The 18601-nt window shown below is 38.9% G+C and overlaps 1 protein-coding gene across 1 annotated transcript in view; it reads right to left on the reverse strand.

Moving 5' to 3' along the window:
• Positions 1–18601, reverse strand: part of USH2A (usherin) — a 594633-nt gene that overhangs the window by 382447 nt on the left and 193585 nt on the right. The window contains exons 27-30 of the mRNA XM_063125387.1: positions 14991–15260; positions 12881–13084; positions 12683–12763; positions 9309–9494 (exon numbers count right to left, since the gene is read on the reverse strand). Of these exons, the coding sequence (XP_062981457.1) occupies positions 9309–9494; positions 12683–12763; positions 12881–13084; positions 14991–15260 (741 nt within the window). The remainder of the gene's footprint in view (positions 1–9308; positions 9495–12682; positions 12764–12880; positions 13085–14990; positions 15261–18601) is intronic.

An 18601-nucleotide genomic window follows, 5' to 3' on the forward strand; every position in this document is an offset into this window, starting at 1 on the left:
GTGCTAAAGCTGACTGTACACTTGTGTGACTAACACCAAATGATTAATGCTACTAGGATATCCGAACTAGTAAGAGTCAAATTGATACCAGATTTTCAAGATTCTTTGATCAGAATTTCAAAAGTGAGGGGTTAGTTAAAAAAAACAAAAAAGACAGAGAAAGTCAATGTTTCCAGAATGCTTGGGGGTTCTTGAAAACCATAATAATAGAAGCTCAGCAAGAATGTATACAACACATATACCACAAAGTTCCAGAGGTCACATACATGGCTAACCACCAGTGTTAAGGAAGCTATTAGAGAAAAGAAGGCATCCTTCAGGAAATAGAAATGTTGCTCAAAATGAGAACTAAAAGGAGCACAAACTTGCACGAAAGAGATGTAACTACGCAATAAGGAAGGCAAAAAAGGATTTTGAGGAGCATGCTGCTAATAACACTACAATTTAAATACATCAGAAGTAGGAAAATGGCTATGGAGGTGGTTGGACTGTTAGATGCGAAGGAAGGAGTACTAAGGAGATTGCAGAGAAGAAGCTGAATGAATGCATCTGTCTTCATGGCAGAAGATATAGAGAAGATACTGACATTTACAGGAGAGGAGTCTGAGGAATTGAGGCAAAATGTGGTGCTCATTGTGTTGCCCAGTGTCGTGTTTCTCAGGAAACTCCTGCTTTTGATGGGAGGCAAATGATGAGGCTTGCTAGGTAATCCACAAAGCTTTTATTAAGCAACAAACATCTCTTTCACCTGAAGAGAGTCTAATCTCTTGGAAACTTCCCCCTAGGCAAAACTATGCAAACTAAGCGAGACAATTGTCCGATCATGCCCGTAACTTCAGAGAGCCTGGTGCAGAGGCAGGTTCTGACACAATGCTAGCTGGACCAACTTTCTCATGCCTTCCTTTCGCTCCATGCATTTTAGCTTCCGGTGGACCCTAGCATCAGCTAGCTTGTTGGGGCGCTCTCCTCCAGAAGAAAGCTCACTTTCCGCTGAGTATGTAGGATTTGGCCTTGAGGAGATAAGCTCTGGAGAGGGCTGACTCCCAGCTGGTGAATCGCTCATGAGAGCTTTCTCCCCCACTGGTACAGGCTGGCTGGTGTCTGGCACTTCCTCCTCTAGTTCCGAATCTGATTCTGATTGATTATTTGAAACACCTTCTACCAAAACAGGAGCAGTAGGGTTAGACATGACAACCAGTTTTGTTTTTTGAGCACATGGTTCTCACTAGATCTGTTGGCTTTTATAAATATTGTAAGCCACGCTAAGACCTCTAGTTAAAAAGTGGGATATAAATCTACTATATAAATGAATAGTGGTAATAACAGATCAACTTCTAGAAAAACTAGACTTTACTGATAAATTGAAAACAAATTACCGGGTAGGTGATATCCATCCAAGAGTTCTTAAGCAATTTCAAATGTGAAACTGTTGATGTTCAAACAAAAATTGAGAACTAGTGTGGTATAGAGGTTAGAATGTTGGACTAGGACCGGGGTGAAACTCGGTGAAGCACTCTGTCATGAAGCTCACTGGGTGACTGTGGGCCAGTCACTGACTATCAGTCTAATCTACCTCACAGGGTTGTTGTGAAGATAAAATTAGGAGGAGAGGAGGAGGATCCTTGGAGGAAAAGTGAGATATAAAATATAACAATCTCTACCTATAAAGCAGAAAGTATGTGTGTGTCATGTATGTCCGGAAATGTTTACCCACTTCCAGATGAGTTAGAAACTTGAAATTTGACATGGTGATAGGTCTGGCTGTACAATGTTCCAGAAAAATCTAAAAACATGAATTTGGGGGTTTTAAGTATTTTTTTAAAAAAATTAATAAAAACCTAAGTTTACACCTACAACTCACAGCATGGCTTGGGTCGGAGGCCAGACTTACCAGCCTTTGGTGACCATTGTGAGTGCACAGATGGGTGGCCATGGCATGCCTTCACAACCCAGACTCCTAAAGTCAGTCTCGAGTAGTCAATCCAATTCCACATAAAAGGAAACAACCCACATAAAAGTTATGGTTTTAAAATCATAACTAGATACAACAGCATGACTTTGAGAGGCCGAAATCTGTTGGAGGAGCCCTCCTCTGCATCTCACTAATTTGAGACATATACTATGGTGGGACACGGGTGAGAGCTTTCTCTGTTGTGGCACCCTGGCTGTGGAATGCCCTCCCCTTGGACGCCCGACTGGTGCCAGCACTAGTTTCATTTCGGCATCAAGTTAAGACATAGCTTTTTAACAAAGCTTTTAATGGCTAAATTCAGCAAACCTGTCCATAGTTTTACTTGTTTTAATTGGTTTTACTGTTTTAAATTTTATACCGGTTTTAGTTTATTAATGGTTTAATTTATTTTTAGTTGTGTATATTTATTGTTTGTATGATTTTATCTGTACATCACCCTGAGATTCTTGTGATATAGAGTGAGATACAAATGTTTTAGTAAATAAATAAATAATGCCCCCATCACTAGGTTTTCAGTGCAAGCCACCTTCTGCTATGTGTTTTTTAGCTTACTGATTTTAACATATTTTTAATAAGCTTATGTACTTCATCTTTTTTTAAATTTCATTTAAAAATGCATTTGCAATTATAACAAAACAAAAGGGGAGAAAACCTTCAAACATCAACACTGATGGCAGAACATAAGAAAAACAAGAATAAAAGCATATCCATTTGCAATACTGTTCACAACACTATAGATTTTAAAAAAGAAAGTTTTGGTACTTCTGTTTAAAATATACACATTAATAAAAGCAGACAGGGGTAGTATCCAATGCTACTCTTTGGCAGGCAGCCCAGACTTGCCAATGACAGCCCATGTACGGAAGTCCTTGCTGGTGGGAGTTCACATAGCACTGATGGCTGCAATGTAGCACTTCCAGCAACACGCCCATTCCGGAAATGAGCATTTCTGCTCGTTACAGCACTTCACTGCACAAATACTGCATTGCAGCCACCAGTGGAAGGGTCACCTGCATGCACCCCGCTTCTGGCATGCCTGGGCCACCTGCACAAGAGTAGCACTGAATACTACCCCTTGTGGCTAAATAAGCATCCAGACACAATTGCTGACTGTAATATATGTGTTCAAATACCACCAGCTTTTCAGTCCACTGAATAATAAGTGGTGCGTGCATACCCTTCTGGGCTTGGAATATAAGTTTCTTTGCAACTGTTATGGTTATCAGAGTTCACTTTTTCTGTCCATGTGTAAGTTCCCACACTGCAGAAATAGAATTAAAAAGTGCAAAGACAAAATTTATGTGGGCAGTAACTTAGATTGTAAGCCTATGCGGCAGGGTCTTGCTATTTACTGTTTTACTCTGTACAGCACCATGTACATTGATGGTGCTATATAAATAAATAATAATAATAATAATAACTTCCAACCACAGGACATGCCCACATCATATGCCACCCTGATAGTTTTATACTGAACAGTGATACAGAACTCTTAGAATTATAGAATTCTTATAGAATTTATGCAGATGGCCTGGGTAAATTCAGACCAAAACCAAAATAATTCAGTGATCCATATTCTGCAGAGGTATCAGTAATGTAAGAACAATGCTATACTGAACTACACAACACAAGTATTTGCAATATAGAAAAGGAAAGAAATTATGAGAATTTTGATTTGGCAATACTGATTGTCGTATTGTGTATTAGATAATACAATGGTAAATATGGAGCATCAAGCAGGAAAAGCATTTTTCCACTTGTCTGACTGCAGATCTGATTCACTGAGGCTTGAAATCTCATTTGCAAAAGAGGCAAAGTTCACATGAAGAAAAGTCCAGGAAAAGTATTCAGGGAAGTCATTTTCCCATCTGGCATTTAGACATATGAATCTTCAGCAAATATCATATAATTACCCACACATATATGATTTGCTAGAATAACTGCATTAAAATGTAGCCACAATCGTATTTCAATACCAGTGCAACTCAAGTCTCAGTCACATTCCAATTCCTTCCATCTTCAAATAAATAAATAAATAAATAAACAAACAAACAATACTGGACAATGGCATTCCTTATCTGATAAAGTAAGAACCCAACACAGAATATACAAAGAGCCCTGCTGGATGCTCCCTTGGATGGGAGCAAAGGACTACCTAGCCCAACAGGACAGGAGTGCAATAGCACCCTCCAGCTCATGTTCCCCAGCAACATGTATTCAGAAGCATCATGCCTGTGATCTTAATAGTAGCGTATAGTACTTAAGGCTGCTCCTGAAGCTAATACAGAATGCAGCAGCTCAGCTGTCGTCAGGAGCTGACCCTTTTCAGTATGCAACTCCTTTGCTGAGGGAACTGCACTGGCTGCTCATTTGCTACTGAGCCGGGTTTAGGGTTCTAGTACTTGGATCAAAACTCAACCGTGGCCGCGAGGGCAGCGGACGCCCCTGCGGACCAGATTGGTGCAGTGGGGAATGGCAAAGGCCACTTTCCAGGGCCTCTGTAAAGTGTTCATTAGCATGGCTGGGGGGAAATTGCATGCTTTCTATAAGCCCTGGAAAGCATGCCATCGCCCTACACCAATCTGGGCCTTTAAGGCCCTCTTAATGCAAGGCAGCCTTGCGTAAGAGGGCCTTTAAGGCCCTGATTGGCACCGGGAGGGGACAGCTCTAGTTTATCCCAAGCTCTAGTGTCTGTCTTTATTTCCCCACTTGCAAGCCTTCGCTGAATGACTGGCCATGGTTTTATCAGAACTTCGTTTATCAATACTCTGTTGCTATTTTTTTAAAATGTAGTTATATTAAAATGGTGTTGTTGTTTTTATCCTATCTGCTGTTCACCACTCTGAAATCCTTTGGATGTGAAGCAGTATACAGATACTGTAAATAACTAAATAAAATATAGCTATCACAACCCATAAGCATTGATCACTTTATCCTCCATGGATTTGGCAAAATCCCTTTAAAGCCATGTAAGGTGGTGGTTATCATCACATCCTGCAGTGGCAAATTCCATAGTTTAAGTATGCGCTGTGTGAAGAAGTACTACTGTCTGTCCTGAAGCTCCCACCATTCAGCTTGTCCTGGATACTCCAGAAGACTCACAGCTTTTAACAAAGAGTTATACTCCCTCCTTTCTACAACCACCAACAGAAAGCACATGCAAGTAGACATGCTTGTCAAGGATACTTCATACATTACTTTTTCTAACATAGGCCTTAGCTAGATCTAAGGTTTATCCTGGGGTCATCCCTGTTCACGTAAATGACACACAGGGGATCCCGGGAGAAGGCAGGGACGACCCCAAAATGACCCCGGGATAAACCTTAGGTCTAGCTAAGGCCATAGATAAACCAAATCAGAGAAGGCTTATGTCTGTCTCCCTCACAAACTGGGAATCCCTACTCCCAGTAGAGGCTGATCCGTGAAGTTTAGGGCATTTACTCCTCCAACGTCAAACAGCTCAAGTGAATAAATAAACCCCTCTCATGATCTCTTAAATTCACATGTGAAATTGAAATATTCCTTTCCCATAGAGAGAAAACACTGAATGAACATGGGAGATCCAGAATTTATTTTAACGTGAAAGCTTCCTAATCTTGCAGGATAAACTCTTCAGGATCTACCCAGTTTATTGAGTATCTTTTAGTCATAATAAGGGGAGCAAGAAAAGAGTGTGGGAGACCCAAGCCTTTTCCTAATTGCCTAAACAGACTCATAGTTCTTGCTGATTCATTTCCAAAAGTAAACACAGGCAATTGTATCCAACTGATTTTAATGGGTCACCCCTAAAAATGATTAAGTCTGGATCCAATTCAGAATGAAAAAGGCAAACCATTTTAGTTTAAAACAACTCTACTTTCAGTTTTAGAATATACACTCCCCAGTTATACACATTAGAAATTTAAGCTGAGTTGTAGCCCTTTCCCTTTAAAAATAACAAAAACACATTTTAAACTGAAGCAATCTTCTCCACCAAAGAAACAAATCCTTCCAGCACAGGTCATCCTGCCCTATGGCTTTCTGATTTATTGGCACAACCTGAGTTAACAGCCAGCAGAGTTTCAGTTCCTGTGAGGTTTCCCACGTCCTCTGCATTAACTCATGTGCTAGTAGGCGGCCACCTATCTAACACATTTCCAAACACCTGCAGGCCTGCCCAGCTGTGCAAATTGCTTTGCAATCAACCTGCTAAGACAAGCAGAAGGAGAATGCACATCTCAAGACCACTAGATTTTTGTCAGCTTTTCTCTTTTATAAGGTGGCCAGACTTCTGCTCACAAGGGTTGCTATAAGGTTTGGGCAAAGTCTTAACAGAAGCTTTGAGAGCAATTGTGAATAGCCCATGTAGAGCTAAACTTGGCAGCTAGGCATACTTAGGGTGACCATATGAAAAGGAGGGCAGGGCTCCTGTATCTTTAATAATTGTAAAGAAAAGGGAATTTCATCAGGTGTCATTTGTATGCATATAGCACCTCGTGAAATTATCTCTTCATCACAACAGTTAAAGCTGCAGGAGCCCTCTTGGCCAGATACAAAAGAGGGCAGGCTCCTGCAGCTTTAACTGTTGTGATGAAGAGGGAATTTCACCAGGTGCTGTATGCATACAAATGACACCTGCTATAGGAGCCCTGTCCCCTTTCCATATTGTCACCCTAGACTCACTGCCTAAATTACCGTGGTTATTTATACAGTCATTTATATACCACCTTTGCGTCTTCAAAAGGGCCAAGTGTGGTTTACAACACTGAAATACAAAGTCAAACAAAATTCTAATACCAGAAAGAGCATTAAAACCAGGCCAACAAAACAAATTCATCAGCAGGTAGGAATTAAAATTAATTGAAACCTTGGCAAAATAAGAAGGTTTTCTTAACAGTGGAGCAACTCAGGGCAGGAGTTTTAGGCAGAAGTTCAAGGCCCAATTCAAATGAAGGGAGGAGTTCCCACACTCAGGTACAGCTGAGCCAATCAGGAGAAGTACTGCATGGACCAATAGTCTGGCCTCTGCATCGGCAAAGTGCTCTATTAGGGTTCCAGGAAGAGAAGCAATATGGTCCAGTTTCCATGTGTGTTGTGAAGCCAGGGTGTTTTGTATAAAGTGTTCCCTTTTTGTGCAGTGGCCTGTTTACATAGTTTCCCATTACCAGAGTTCTCTCTCACGTTCTTCCATATCCTATAACCCCTCAGCTGTCATATATCACATATAGAATTCATCTGTTAAGAACATACGGTCATAAGAAGAGCCATGCTCAATCAGACCAAGGATCCATCTAGTCCAGTACTCCACAAAGTGGCCAATCAGCTGTCGACTATGGATCCACAAGCAGGACATGGTGGAACAACACCCATCCATGTTCCCCAGAGGCTTTCTGCCTCTGATAATGGAGGCAGAAAATAGCCATCAGGACTAATAGCCATAGCATTCTTCTCCAGAGATTCATCTACCCCAACCCCTTTAAAGCCATCAAAATTGGTGGTCCATCACTAAATCTTGTGGCATTTTGTAATGTGGCATAGGGGTTCATCTTTGTTTTTAAAAGTGTCAAAAATCCCACTGAAAATGCCCCCAAAGTAGCTGTTTGGATCCTAGCCAACATTTAGAGGATAGAATAGTTCTCATTCAAAACTGATTTTTCTGATCTCTTAAAGGATGGCTTTTAAATCAAGATGAGAATCAATGAGAAACAGAGAGCAATAAATAGAAAATGCTGCTGTTTGTTCAGGATTATCTTGTGGATATCAATAAGAAGAACTGTCATTCCCCAAATATTTGTGCTGACAAAAATCTGCTCATGTGAATTTAAGCAAACAGAAACTAAAATTGATGTAATCACATGGCTGAACTGAAAAGTCCTTGAAATACATCTGTTTGACCACAGTACTCTCAATGCAAGACTCAGGTAGCTTCTTGACCTTTAGATTTGATTATTGCATAATGCCAAAATCAGTAAAAATTGTTGCATTTACCTTAAACTCATCTTTATCCAACAAGAGGCTTCTAGAAAGCTGAAAGCTCTGCATATATAGCCATTTTCCAACATACAAGCAATATCCTTCCATTTAAGGAAGCGGAATAGGGACAGTTTTATTAGCTGATATTGGCTGTTTTATTTTAAATTCCTTTTCTAATTCTGCCCAACATGAAATTTGCCTTTTTCACAGCAGCTGCACACTGGGTCGACATTTTCATCTAACTATTGATCACAACCCCAATATCTCTTGCTTGGGCAGTTACTACCAGCTTGGATCCCATCATCACATGTGTGAAGTTGAGATTTTTATCCCAGCATATATCACTTCACACTTTCTTACCGTTATACCTGCATTTGCCATGCCCAGTCTCCCAGTTTGGCATGGTCCTGTTGGAGCTTTTCATAATCTTTTTTTGTTTTAAACACTCTAAATAATTTGGTGTCATCAGCAAACCTGGCCACCTCACTGCTCACTCCTAGTTCCAGATCATTTACGAACAAGTTAAAAGCATTGGTCTCAATACAGATCCTTGGGAGACTCCACTGTGTATATCCTTCCATTGCAACAATTGACCTTTTATTTCTACTCTCTGCTTGTTGTTCTTTAACCAGTTATGATCCATAAGTGGACCTCTCGTTGACTGCTAAATTTGCTCAGGAGTCTTTGATAAGGACCTTTATCAAAACCCTTTTGAAAATCCAGGTAAACAAAGACTAATGGATCACCCCTCACCACATGTTTACTGACATTCTCAAAGAGCTCTATAGAACAGGATATATTTATTTATTACACTTCTATACTGCCCAATAGCCGAAGCTCTGTAGGTGGTTCACAAGCTCTCTGGACGGTTCACAATATACCTTTGTGGAAGTCATTTTGATTCTTTTTCAGTAGGACTTGCCTTTCTATATGGCTGATCATTTTATGTTTAATCATTCTGTCTACCAATTTACCAGGAACGGATGTTAAGCTAACCAGCCTGTAATTCCCTGGATCTTTTTTTTTTTTAATAAAAAATAAAAATGGTGTTCTATTGGCTACTCTCCACTCCTGGCAAAAGTGGTATGCTGCAAAGAGACAGCAATAGGCCAGTGCAGGTCCCTGACCCGTATAAAGCCTTCCAAGTGAGGCTTCCTCTCCCACCTGAGTGAGGAAAAGATGAGCTCTTCCTCTCCATATACTTGCCTTCACATTGCTTTCACTCTGTCTTTGCTTTACCCTACCCCACCCTTGACTATACAGGAACTGGATCAGTCTCTCTCATACTCACACCAAATTATTTTGCAGCATCTGAGCACAGTTGTTCAGCATCTCAACAACAGATTTTTTTAAAAAAAATTAAAGATGTATTTTTGGCATGTACCTCTGAATGCAGTAGTATTAGAAATCTCAGTACTGATGGTAGGTATGCTGGGACCATCTTCACTGGATGCCTTCAGAATATACTTCTCAATTACACCTTTGACCCCAACTGGTTCATCCCATGTCACCTCAACACTGTAACCATTTATGCTGTGAACTCTTGAGGGTGTTGGAACATTTTGTGGGGCTGTGAAAAGATAAAAGAGAAATAGAGAAAATAGCAGTCCTAAGAAGACTATTGCCCCATTCTTCACTTTTAATAGTTGCAGTAAATCAGATTCACCATTAGCATAAATACAATTTATTAGTGTTGTAACTTTCCAGCATTGATTTAATATGACTGCACATCTTGAGCCATTCAGTTTTAGCTATATTTCAAAGTCATCAGAGCTCCATCTACATAACATTCTTTTTTGTCTAGTTCAGGTTTTCGGGGGGGAAATTTAATGTACCAAATGTGTTGAAACATCACTCACAAAGGAAGAAGGTGGACTGTAGATGTTTAAACAATATAATGATGTTGCCAAGGTAACTACACTATTATAAACAGGCATTTGACATTTTATTGCCAAGATACCACAAATATTTGCTCAAATGCAGTCTGATTCTAAACCCATGTGAGTTTTCAAATTTTGAACTTCCCCAAACTTAATGTTTAAAGAGCAAAATACAAAAGTTAATGATATTTGGCACAATCTAATTCCATATTATCAATAAGAATTTGCCCATTACAGCCAACATAGTGAGGCTGCAGCTTGAGATTTTGCAAACATTTACATACATTATTTTTATGGAGGATCAGTTCAAAACACAAGGTAAAGATGGCTGTTGTTGTTTTGAATGAAAAAGATTTTAAAAACTTTCAAAGCCCAGCTCATACAAGCCTAGAAAACCTAGTAAAAATATTACCCTTTTCCCAATAACCTTTAAGTATTTATTAGATATTGCTAAATTGAGTAAAGATCAGGGAAGAAGCAACTTCATCACAGATGACTGCACAAAAGAAGCCAAGGAAAAGCCCAAGGAAGTCTATGGCAGGATGATGGATGATGGTTTTGCAATAAATGTATGTGTACTCTAGGGTACCGATGATTAGGATTGCTGTAGCCTCACAAAATCAAGTATCCCTCGTTTTATGCCCTTATTCCTTGGATTCGTTGTTTTTTTAAAAAAAAATCATCAGGGGAGGGGAGGGAATGGAAGTCCATGTAAGAGACATTACGTTATATTTCAAAGTACTTGCATGGCAATGGTTCTTCCTGAAAGCAGCAATGTGATCTACTCACAAAGCTTCAGGTTGCTGACAATACTACATTAATATATTGATTTTATTAGTTCTGAAATGTATCACAGGGCAAGGTAAGGCACTGTATAGCAGATGGTCTTCTCATAGGGGACACAACAAAACTGACTCAAAAATAATTAAATAGTGCAATTATTTCCCGGCCCTTGGGAACATGTATCTGTATCTGCTCAGTGCTGTGGTCAGATTGTAAATATAAATTTATAGCCTAACTTACTCTGGACAGACAATTAGGACAAATTCATGGCTGTACTTGCTCGCTTTGGGATGGTCGACCACATGGTGGCATTAAGCTGCATAAGCAGCACATTTGCAAGTCAAAACTCCACTTTGGTCAAAGGTGTCCAAAAGCAGCTTTTGTGATGCAAGCACATTAAGGCACTAGTATGAAAAGAGAGTGATATAACTGGCGAGGTCATAAACCAGAGTTGTGTCAGTCTTTTTAGAGGGGGTGTTAATCAACAATTTAAGAATTTTACTAGTTTCCAAAGGTACGGGTAAATCTGTCAGATTTGATTTCACTCAGGCTCTCATTCCATATCAGATTACAAATTCTTGTTTTCGCCTCCATAAAAAAATGTATGCATTTTCATGTGCATGTTTTTAAAAATATGCATTTATGTACAGATTGTTTCAAAACATATGCATTTTTGTGCACTTTTGCAAAGGTGCGTGCGTGTGCACTTTTTTTCTTACTCTTTTCTTTTCTTAATTTTTTTTTTTTTTTTTTTTTTTTTGCAAACTGCATCTCAAACTTCAGAAATGTATGTGTGTTGGTTGGGAGCTGTATTCCAGTTCATGTTTAGATTTGGGGAGTGTGAATCTGTTAAATTCATATTGAAATGTGAATAATAAATAAATTTCTCACCCATCCCTTACTTCCAAACAATGCTCACAGCATTTAGAGAAATCAGATGGTTTAGGTTCAAAGATGTTGAAAAAATGATCCTTCTGAACAACAAATCATCTTCAGATTTTCTTGTTGAAGTCAGAAGGGTGAGCGAAAAAAGATCCCCAAATTTTCCACAGTCTTTGAAGACAGAAAAGTAAGGGTGGGACATTTTCTGAATATTCTGCAGGGGTGGAATTCTGTGTGCAGGGGCAGGGCGAGGTGGCGGGGGACCAAAACAGAAAATTCTAGAAAATGTTCAGGAAATTACACATCAGTTCATACTGATTGATCTTATATTGTTAGTTTGTACTGGTGGGTAACTGGCAGGAGTATGGTCCAAGCCTGTTGTCTCATTTAACACTATTAAATATTATGTAATATTAAAACTTGACCTGTATTTGTGTTCCAGATTTTCCACCCTGTTCACAGTGCACAATTAGCATTTCACCAGATATTCTCAGGCTGAGAGTGGGGCTGAAATTCTCTAACAGTTCAGGGGAAGACAAAAAATTATAAAACAAAAAAGGTTCCGGGGGAAAAACTTCTGAATTGTTTTGGCCGAGCACTAAAATGGATTGTTCTACTCAGTGAAACATTTCTGACAAATTTCAAATATTTCTGTAAGTCATGTGAGGTCCTGCACCTATGACTTTGGGTTACACCATTATCAATATGGCTTGATCTCTTAGCTGACCTATGCACATGTATATGACTCTCTTTCACAGCTGGGCTCACAAAACACCTGTCAATGCATATTCCAAAAACTGCCTATCTGTACATTATAGGAAAACAAAATTTGGATTTGTTATGAGAGCAATTCAATACATACGTTATAAGACTTCTTTAAAAATATATGAAATATAAGAAAACCTGACTCCTCAGATATGGGTCAGAATCCAACATAGTTACATGTATGAAATCAATGGGCTAATTGTGCATTCTAATTGTGCATTCTAATTGTGCATTCTTAATACTCTATTGAATTGTTGCCATGTCCATGCAATTTCAAATAAACATGGTTAGGGCTGGTCTGAAAGCTCCCTTGTTTTCAATGAGATTTATATTTAAGAGCAGAATCTATTTTTTTCATACTGGCCACCTAAAAATTGGCAGTGCTGGCACAATGTCAATCCTAAAGAAAGACTTGATATGGGAACAAAAATGTAGAAATATTAACTACCTGATTCTCTTGTGCGACCACGGCTCCAGGTGCTAGATACAGACCCTCCTCCATTAGAAGCAATTACCCGGTATAGATATTCTTAACAGCAAGGGAGAGAGAGAGAGGAAGAGAAAGAGTCTAAATGTGAGAATACATTATTACAAAGTGAACTAAAACCATGCAGCTGTTCATCTAAGGGAAGGGACAGTGTGGTACCTGTAAATGGTTGTAGGCCAGTCTCATAAACGCTCCTCTCTTTTCCTCGGTACACTAGGATGGAGTCATTTCCCCTGCAGTTAACAGCACTGTCAGTTGATAGGCATCCATCCAGATTGACTCTGACAGCACTGCTGGACACAGATGCCAAGTTAACGACAGCACCTCGTGTAAATTTAACATCCTTCATGCAGCCACCAAAACCTAGCAAATAGTAAGGGATTAGTATCACATAAAGGGCTTCAGTTGTTAATTAAGAATCATGTTTTGCTTCTTGCTGGGCTACATTTCACTGATAAGGAGAGCTAGATGTAAATGTTAAACTTCAAATCATGTTTGAGAAATGATTTGAACACACACACACACCTTAAGCCAATACGGAGCAATTATTGTTGAATTTCTACCACACAGAGATGTACACTGATTGTTCAACCTACATGGAAAGCAACCTTTAATTTTTCCAGTTGTCACCAAGCACATCAGCATAAAACAGAAGCAAACTATTAATTTTGTTGAAAATCTTTCAGAGATCAACTTCATGATATTTGTGGTAAAATACCTTGATTTTAATAATGGAAAAAAATGTGTAATGGATATGACCACAAAACAAATATGCACAAGAATTTTGCATTCTAAAAATGTAACCATACTATAAAAAAATCAGAAGAGCAGTATTGATTTGCCTCCCTCGCTCTTACTGGGCGAAAGTGGGCGAGGGTCTATAGGCTGTCCTATGTCTTCACTCCAACCTGAAATTGCACATAATGCAAACATGAGCAACACACTGTAACTATTGCTTTTATAAGTATTGCCACATCAGGACAAATCAATCTGCAGTGGGGAGGAATCCTTAATCCTTTCCCACTGTACTGTTTTTCTTCACCTCCAGGTTCTTTCTCTCCCATGGAATTTCAGGTGCACATTTTCAAGGATAAATATATAGTTGGTGTGAATGTGGGTATGTGTGGCGAATTGGAGAGGAAAATCAGCGGGGAGAGAAAGTCAACTTGATCATGCCAGTACTTTCCCATCTGAACTGGCGTCCAACCCATTTCGGGTGTTTCTATTAACATTCAGAGCCCTAAATGGCTTAGGGCCTACATTGGGCTCCTTTTGGCATCAGATGAAGAACTTCTTAATCTTCCCACGCATTTTAATTTTTCTGTTTTTGTTTTAAAGCTAGTGCTGATTTTTAAATCTTTGCACTGCTGCTAAGTTCTATGTGGCTATTATTTTTATTTTATACTGTAGTTTTTAACTCCTGTAATTGTATTTGATCACATTGTACTTTATGGTTTAAATTATTGCAAAACACCCAGAGAGCTTCAGCTATTGGGTGTTATAGAAATATAATCAATACATACATAATATACATCTTAAGCAGTTCCCACCACTGCCTCTCCCAAAGCAGCTTTTGTATAACAAAAGCAGTCTGAATTTTTAGGTATTTAGATAGGTATTTAGGGAATCAGGCAAACTCCAAACTGAAAGGCACAAATGCATGAGACAGATGACAGTGCCATTATTTAGTGTGGCTGTGCCCACACTGCATAGAAGGATCCTCTAACATGGTTATTAATGATACAGGAATTCTCCTTATGACCTACTTTGGAAATTGACCAGAAGCTTTGCAGTAAGGTGAAGTATGCGTTTCTGGATATCTAGGGCACAATCCTATGCATTTTTAGGCAGTAAAATGCATGGCTGGGGAATGCTGGGAGTTCTAGGATTGCACCAGTGGACCCTGGTGGCTCTGATGTCTATAGGGCAGTGAATCCTCTCCGGGTTTCAGTCAGAACCAGTCACAATTATAAAGGAGCTATCCAAGGTACTTTGCAGTCAGAACTCAGAACTCTGCAAATCACCTTGGATAGGTCCTTTGAACTTTTGACTGGTTCTGATTTAAACCCAGAGCAGATTCACTGCTTCACTGGCATGGAAGCCATCAGCCTCCATTTAATTGCACCTCTAATTTGGTAATTGGCAGCAGCCTTCCACAACTTTGTATCTTTAAGAAACAGAAAGTTGACTTCCATTCTCAGAAGAACTAATTCTGACCCAAGCAATAAATATTTCCTGTAAGTATATATACAGCCGACATGCAACACACCTTGTTCTAATCCCAGCACTTTGAAGGTATTCTGGATCTCATCTGGGATTCCTCCAATGTAGACTGGAGAGTTTACAAACAGCTGGTCTAAACCAGGTTTCACCAAATGTTCTGTCAATTCATTCATACTGGCTGAAACTACCGATCCTCTTTTTTTCAAAATAACTTTATTCCACTTCCCATTGCAATAGGACAATCCTAACCAGAGTTTCACATGTATAGAAACAATACCATTGTTTAGTAGAAAAGTCAAGATTCCACTCTTCAGTTCTGCCTGTAGGTTGACATTAAAACAAAAATCAAAGGGCTGATGACAGCAAGGAAATCAAAACAGATATATGATATGAATTTAAGCAATTCAACAGAAACTACCTAAATAATATTTAGCAAAGTCTCAATGGCTGTGTTGGTCCCACTGAAGGAAAGAAGAAGTAAGAATATAACTTTTACTGACAATTCTGTTTAAAAAGCAAAATGCATGCCTTTGAGTCTCACACAACACTTCCTCAGACTGAATGTTTGGATCAAATCATTCTGAAACTGGGGAACCCATATCTGGACACCTATTCAATCTCAAAGCAGAGAGAGGAAATTGTAGCAGATGTGCAGCTCAACCTTACTGTATGTGTTTTTACTCAAAAGTACGGTCTGCTGTCCAATAGGACGTACTCCCAACACACCTCTTTTCAGGCCCTACCACCATCAGACACCAAACAAAGGGACATTACGGTGCCGAAAGTTTCTACTGCCCAAACAAAACCGCCTCTTTCCCTGTCCAAAGATCTCCCTCTCTCTCTCTCTCTCTACGGAGAAAGATCTGCAAAATTCTATATCCTCTGGGATGTGTTGTGTCTTGATTAGGCTAGAAGATTAGCCCAGCAGAGTCATATGTGTGTTCTCTTGGGGATATAAACAAGTGCACAACTAGGTGAGTAGCAATTCTAAACAGATTTTTTTAATTGTAGGATTGTTGTAGTTGAAGTTAAGCACTTCTAAATCTCATCAATTCACTTCTCTCATTGATATCAGTATAACTTTAAAGGGTGTAATTTTGTCTGGATCATGTTTTTTATTTCTAATGTGTGTGTAACTAGCTTATGACTATATTACTAAAAATTTAAAATGAGACAACTGACGTAAAATATAACTGCTTCTGGTAAACATTTTAGGAAGTGGGAAAATGTGCATTTGCCAATTTTATTATGAAGAATTATATTACAAAACTACTACTGAGAAGGAAACCTCAGACTTGCTTAAGTTAACTTTAAATTGACAGGTGAAGTAATTTTTAAATATAATACATTGATCCAATATTTCTCACTTTTTTCATAAATGTCTAAAGTAATGATTTTTAAGAAAATATTGCGGTGGGGGTAGATTTATGAGTCAGTTTATCTAATACAAGCACACATCATCAAAACGTTAGTTTTCTAGTTAAATTGCCTGCATGATTTAAATAGTCAACACTGTATCTTGTTTGGTATGCAATGGCAAGTATATTTTGAGATTCTAAATTGTCTAGGTCAGGAAAAATGACATTTAAATAAGGTTCTTTGTGAGAGAAAAGATTAATAAGACCACAGGGAAAAACAGACATTTCACATCCCTGCCAAAATCTTATTATGTGAAATAAAGAGGACAACTAAATGATATGCATCTTCTTCTTAAAGAAATGCTTATTTAATATATAGTATCCTCTTGTATCGTACGTCAATATAAAATCATATTAACAGATAGGCAGATAGAGCAGAAGTTTGAGTAAAAATGATCCCAACTGCTCAAACATGTGTTTCCAGTTGCCAGCTCAATCCTGTCTCAGTCCCCCCCCCCCTTTTTCCCCTTGTCCTTTCATCTTCTGAATTCAAAGACAGGAGCTACACAAAGGCAGTCAGTGAGCTGTCACACACTCCTTTCCAATGAGACTTTAGTGTTAGTTCTCATGAAAGACCATATAATCCCATCTGTTATGATCCGTTAAGGGAAGAAACTGGCTACACATAATAAAATAATATAATAATTCACAACGGATGGCACTGTGAGGGAAAGACCTCGTGAAGAGAAAATGTACTGTACGCTGTGATCCCAGGTCTCTCTCCAGTTGCAGCCATCCCCATCCATACTGCAAATGGAAAGGCTTTGTGAACTGCAGAGAAAGGTCAAATGGGTACCCTACAAAAGAAGGGTGTCCTGGGATACATATTCTAAAGGAAGCTTGTTTTGACATTTGGTGCCAGCCTGAGTACTTTAAGTGCCACTCATTAAAATAATTCTTATAGGAGCTGCTGGCAGTAATCCCATTGTCAGGTAGATTGCTGCCTAGTGTGCCAGAATGGTCATTTGATGGTTTAGGAAAGGTACAGAACCTTGGTGTTTCAATGGTATACCTATCAGAGTTTGGAGAAGAGGATACATCCCACCTTTAATTAGCTAGAGCCTCCATGATATTGAACAACAGAAGAATTGGGCCACTATAAGAGAATTCCGTCCATGGTATGATCACTTTTCACCCAGTCTTTTTGACACACCCGCATTTTATTTGCAAAACTTAACAGTGTTAAAATAAAGAAGAGTTTTTACTAACGCAAGGCTGAATATGCTGCCATTAGCTGTACTTGAATAACCCCATTGAAAAACAGTATATGCCCATGTGGAAATGGCAGTATTGAAATTGTAGCTCATGTATTATTAGTTTGCACTTTTTATAAGATTTGAGGGAAAAGGTGATAACAGCCCACTAGTGTTATCTATTCCAGGGTGGTCAGTTATTGGTTCCATGACTTTTCTTCTCATAGATCAAAATAAGCTTGTGACAGCAAAGACTGCAAAAAATTTAGCAGGAGCTATTAAAATAAGAGCTACCATTTTATCAAAGTTTTAATTTTACTCAGTTCCTTGGAATGATTATTTATTTATTTATTTATTTATACATACATAAAAAGGGCTGTGTATTAATCTTAGCATTTGGGCTTGATGCACATTTTTAGAATGTAACCTGGGTAACTTCAGTCAATTATAATTTTGCTTTGAACATTTTATTTTAAATGCAAAGGCCTGTGGCAGATGCAAATAAAGGTATCTGAATCTACACTCCACCTTTCACGATCTCTAGCTAAATAAAAACAAAGATGTGACGAAACAGCAGAAAGACAGAAACAGATGCCAAGAGTGACTAAAGATCCCTTGGAGTGTGAGGGATTTCTCTGGGACTCTGATACTGGGTAGCAGATATTCTGCTTTGTTGGACTGAGTCTTTGCCTCTGTATATGTTCTGTTTGCATGTTTGTAAACAAAATAGTCAAAGGAATCCGATTCTATGGAGTACTGCCCCTGAAACATCTCACTGTCCAGGGAAGCATACAACAATATTATTTGTGAGATCAAATGTTCATAAGCATTTTCTGCCACCACCATTACATCTTTGTGATAGTGCTAAGGGGTTAATTGCAAACCTCAATGGTATGTGTTCACCAGTGGCATTGGGAAATGTAAGGAAATCATTTAGCTATACGTGGCATATTTCAAAATAGCAATGATGAACTGGCATGCATACAAGTCAGGGAAAGCAGATGCCCTCCAGTAAAAAGCTCTTTGTCTGGAAGTTACCTTACCAT

Source organism: Elgaria multicarinata, chromosome 4 (assembly GCF_023053635.1).
Source record: "Elgaria multicarinata webbii isolate HBS135686 ecotype San Diego chromosome 4, rElgMul1.1.pri, whole genome shotgun sequence".
Lineage (NCBI taxonomy): Eukaryota > Metazoa > Chordata > Lepidosauria > Squamata > Anguidae > Elgaria > Elgaria multicarinata.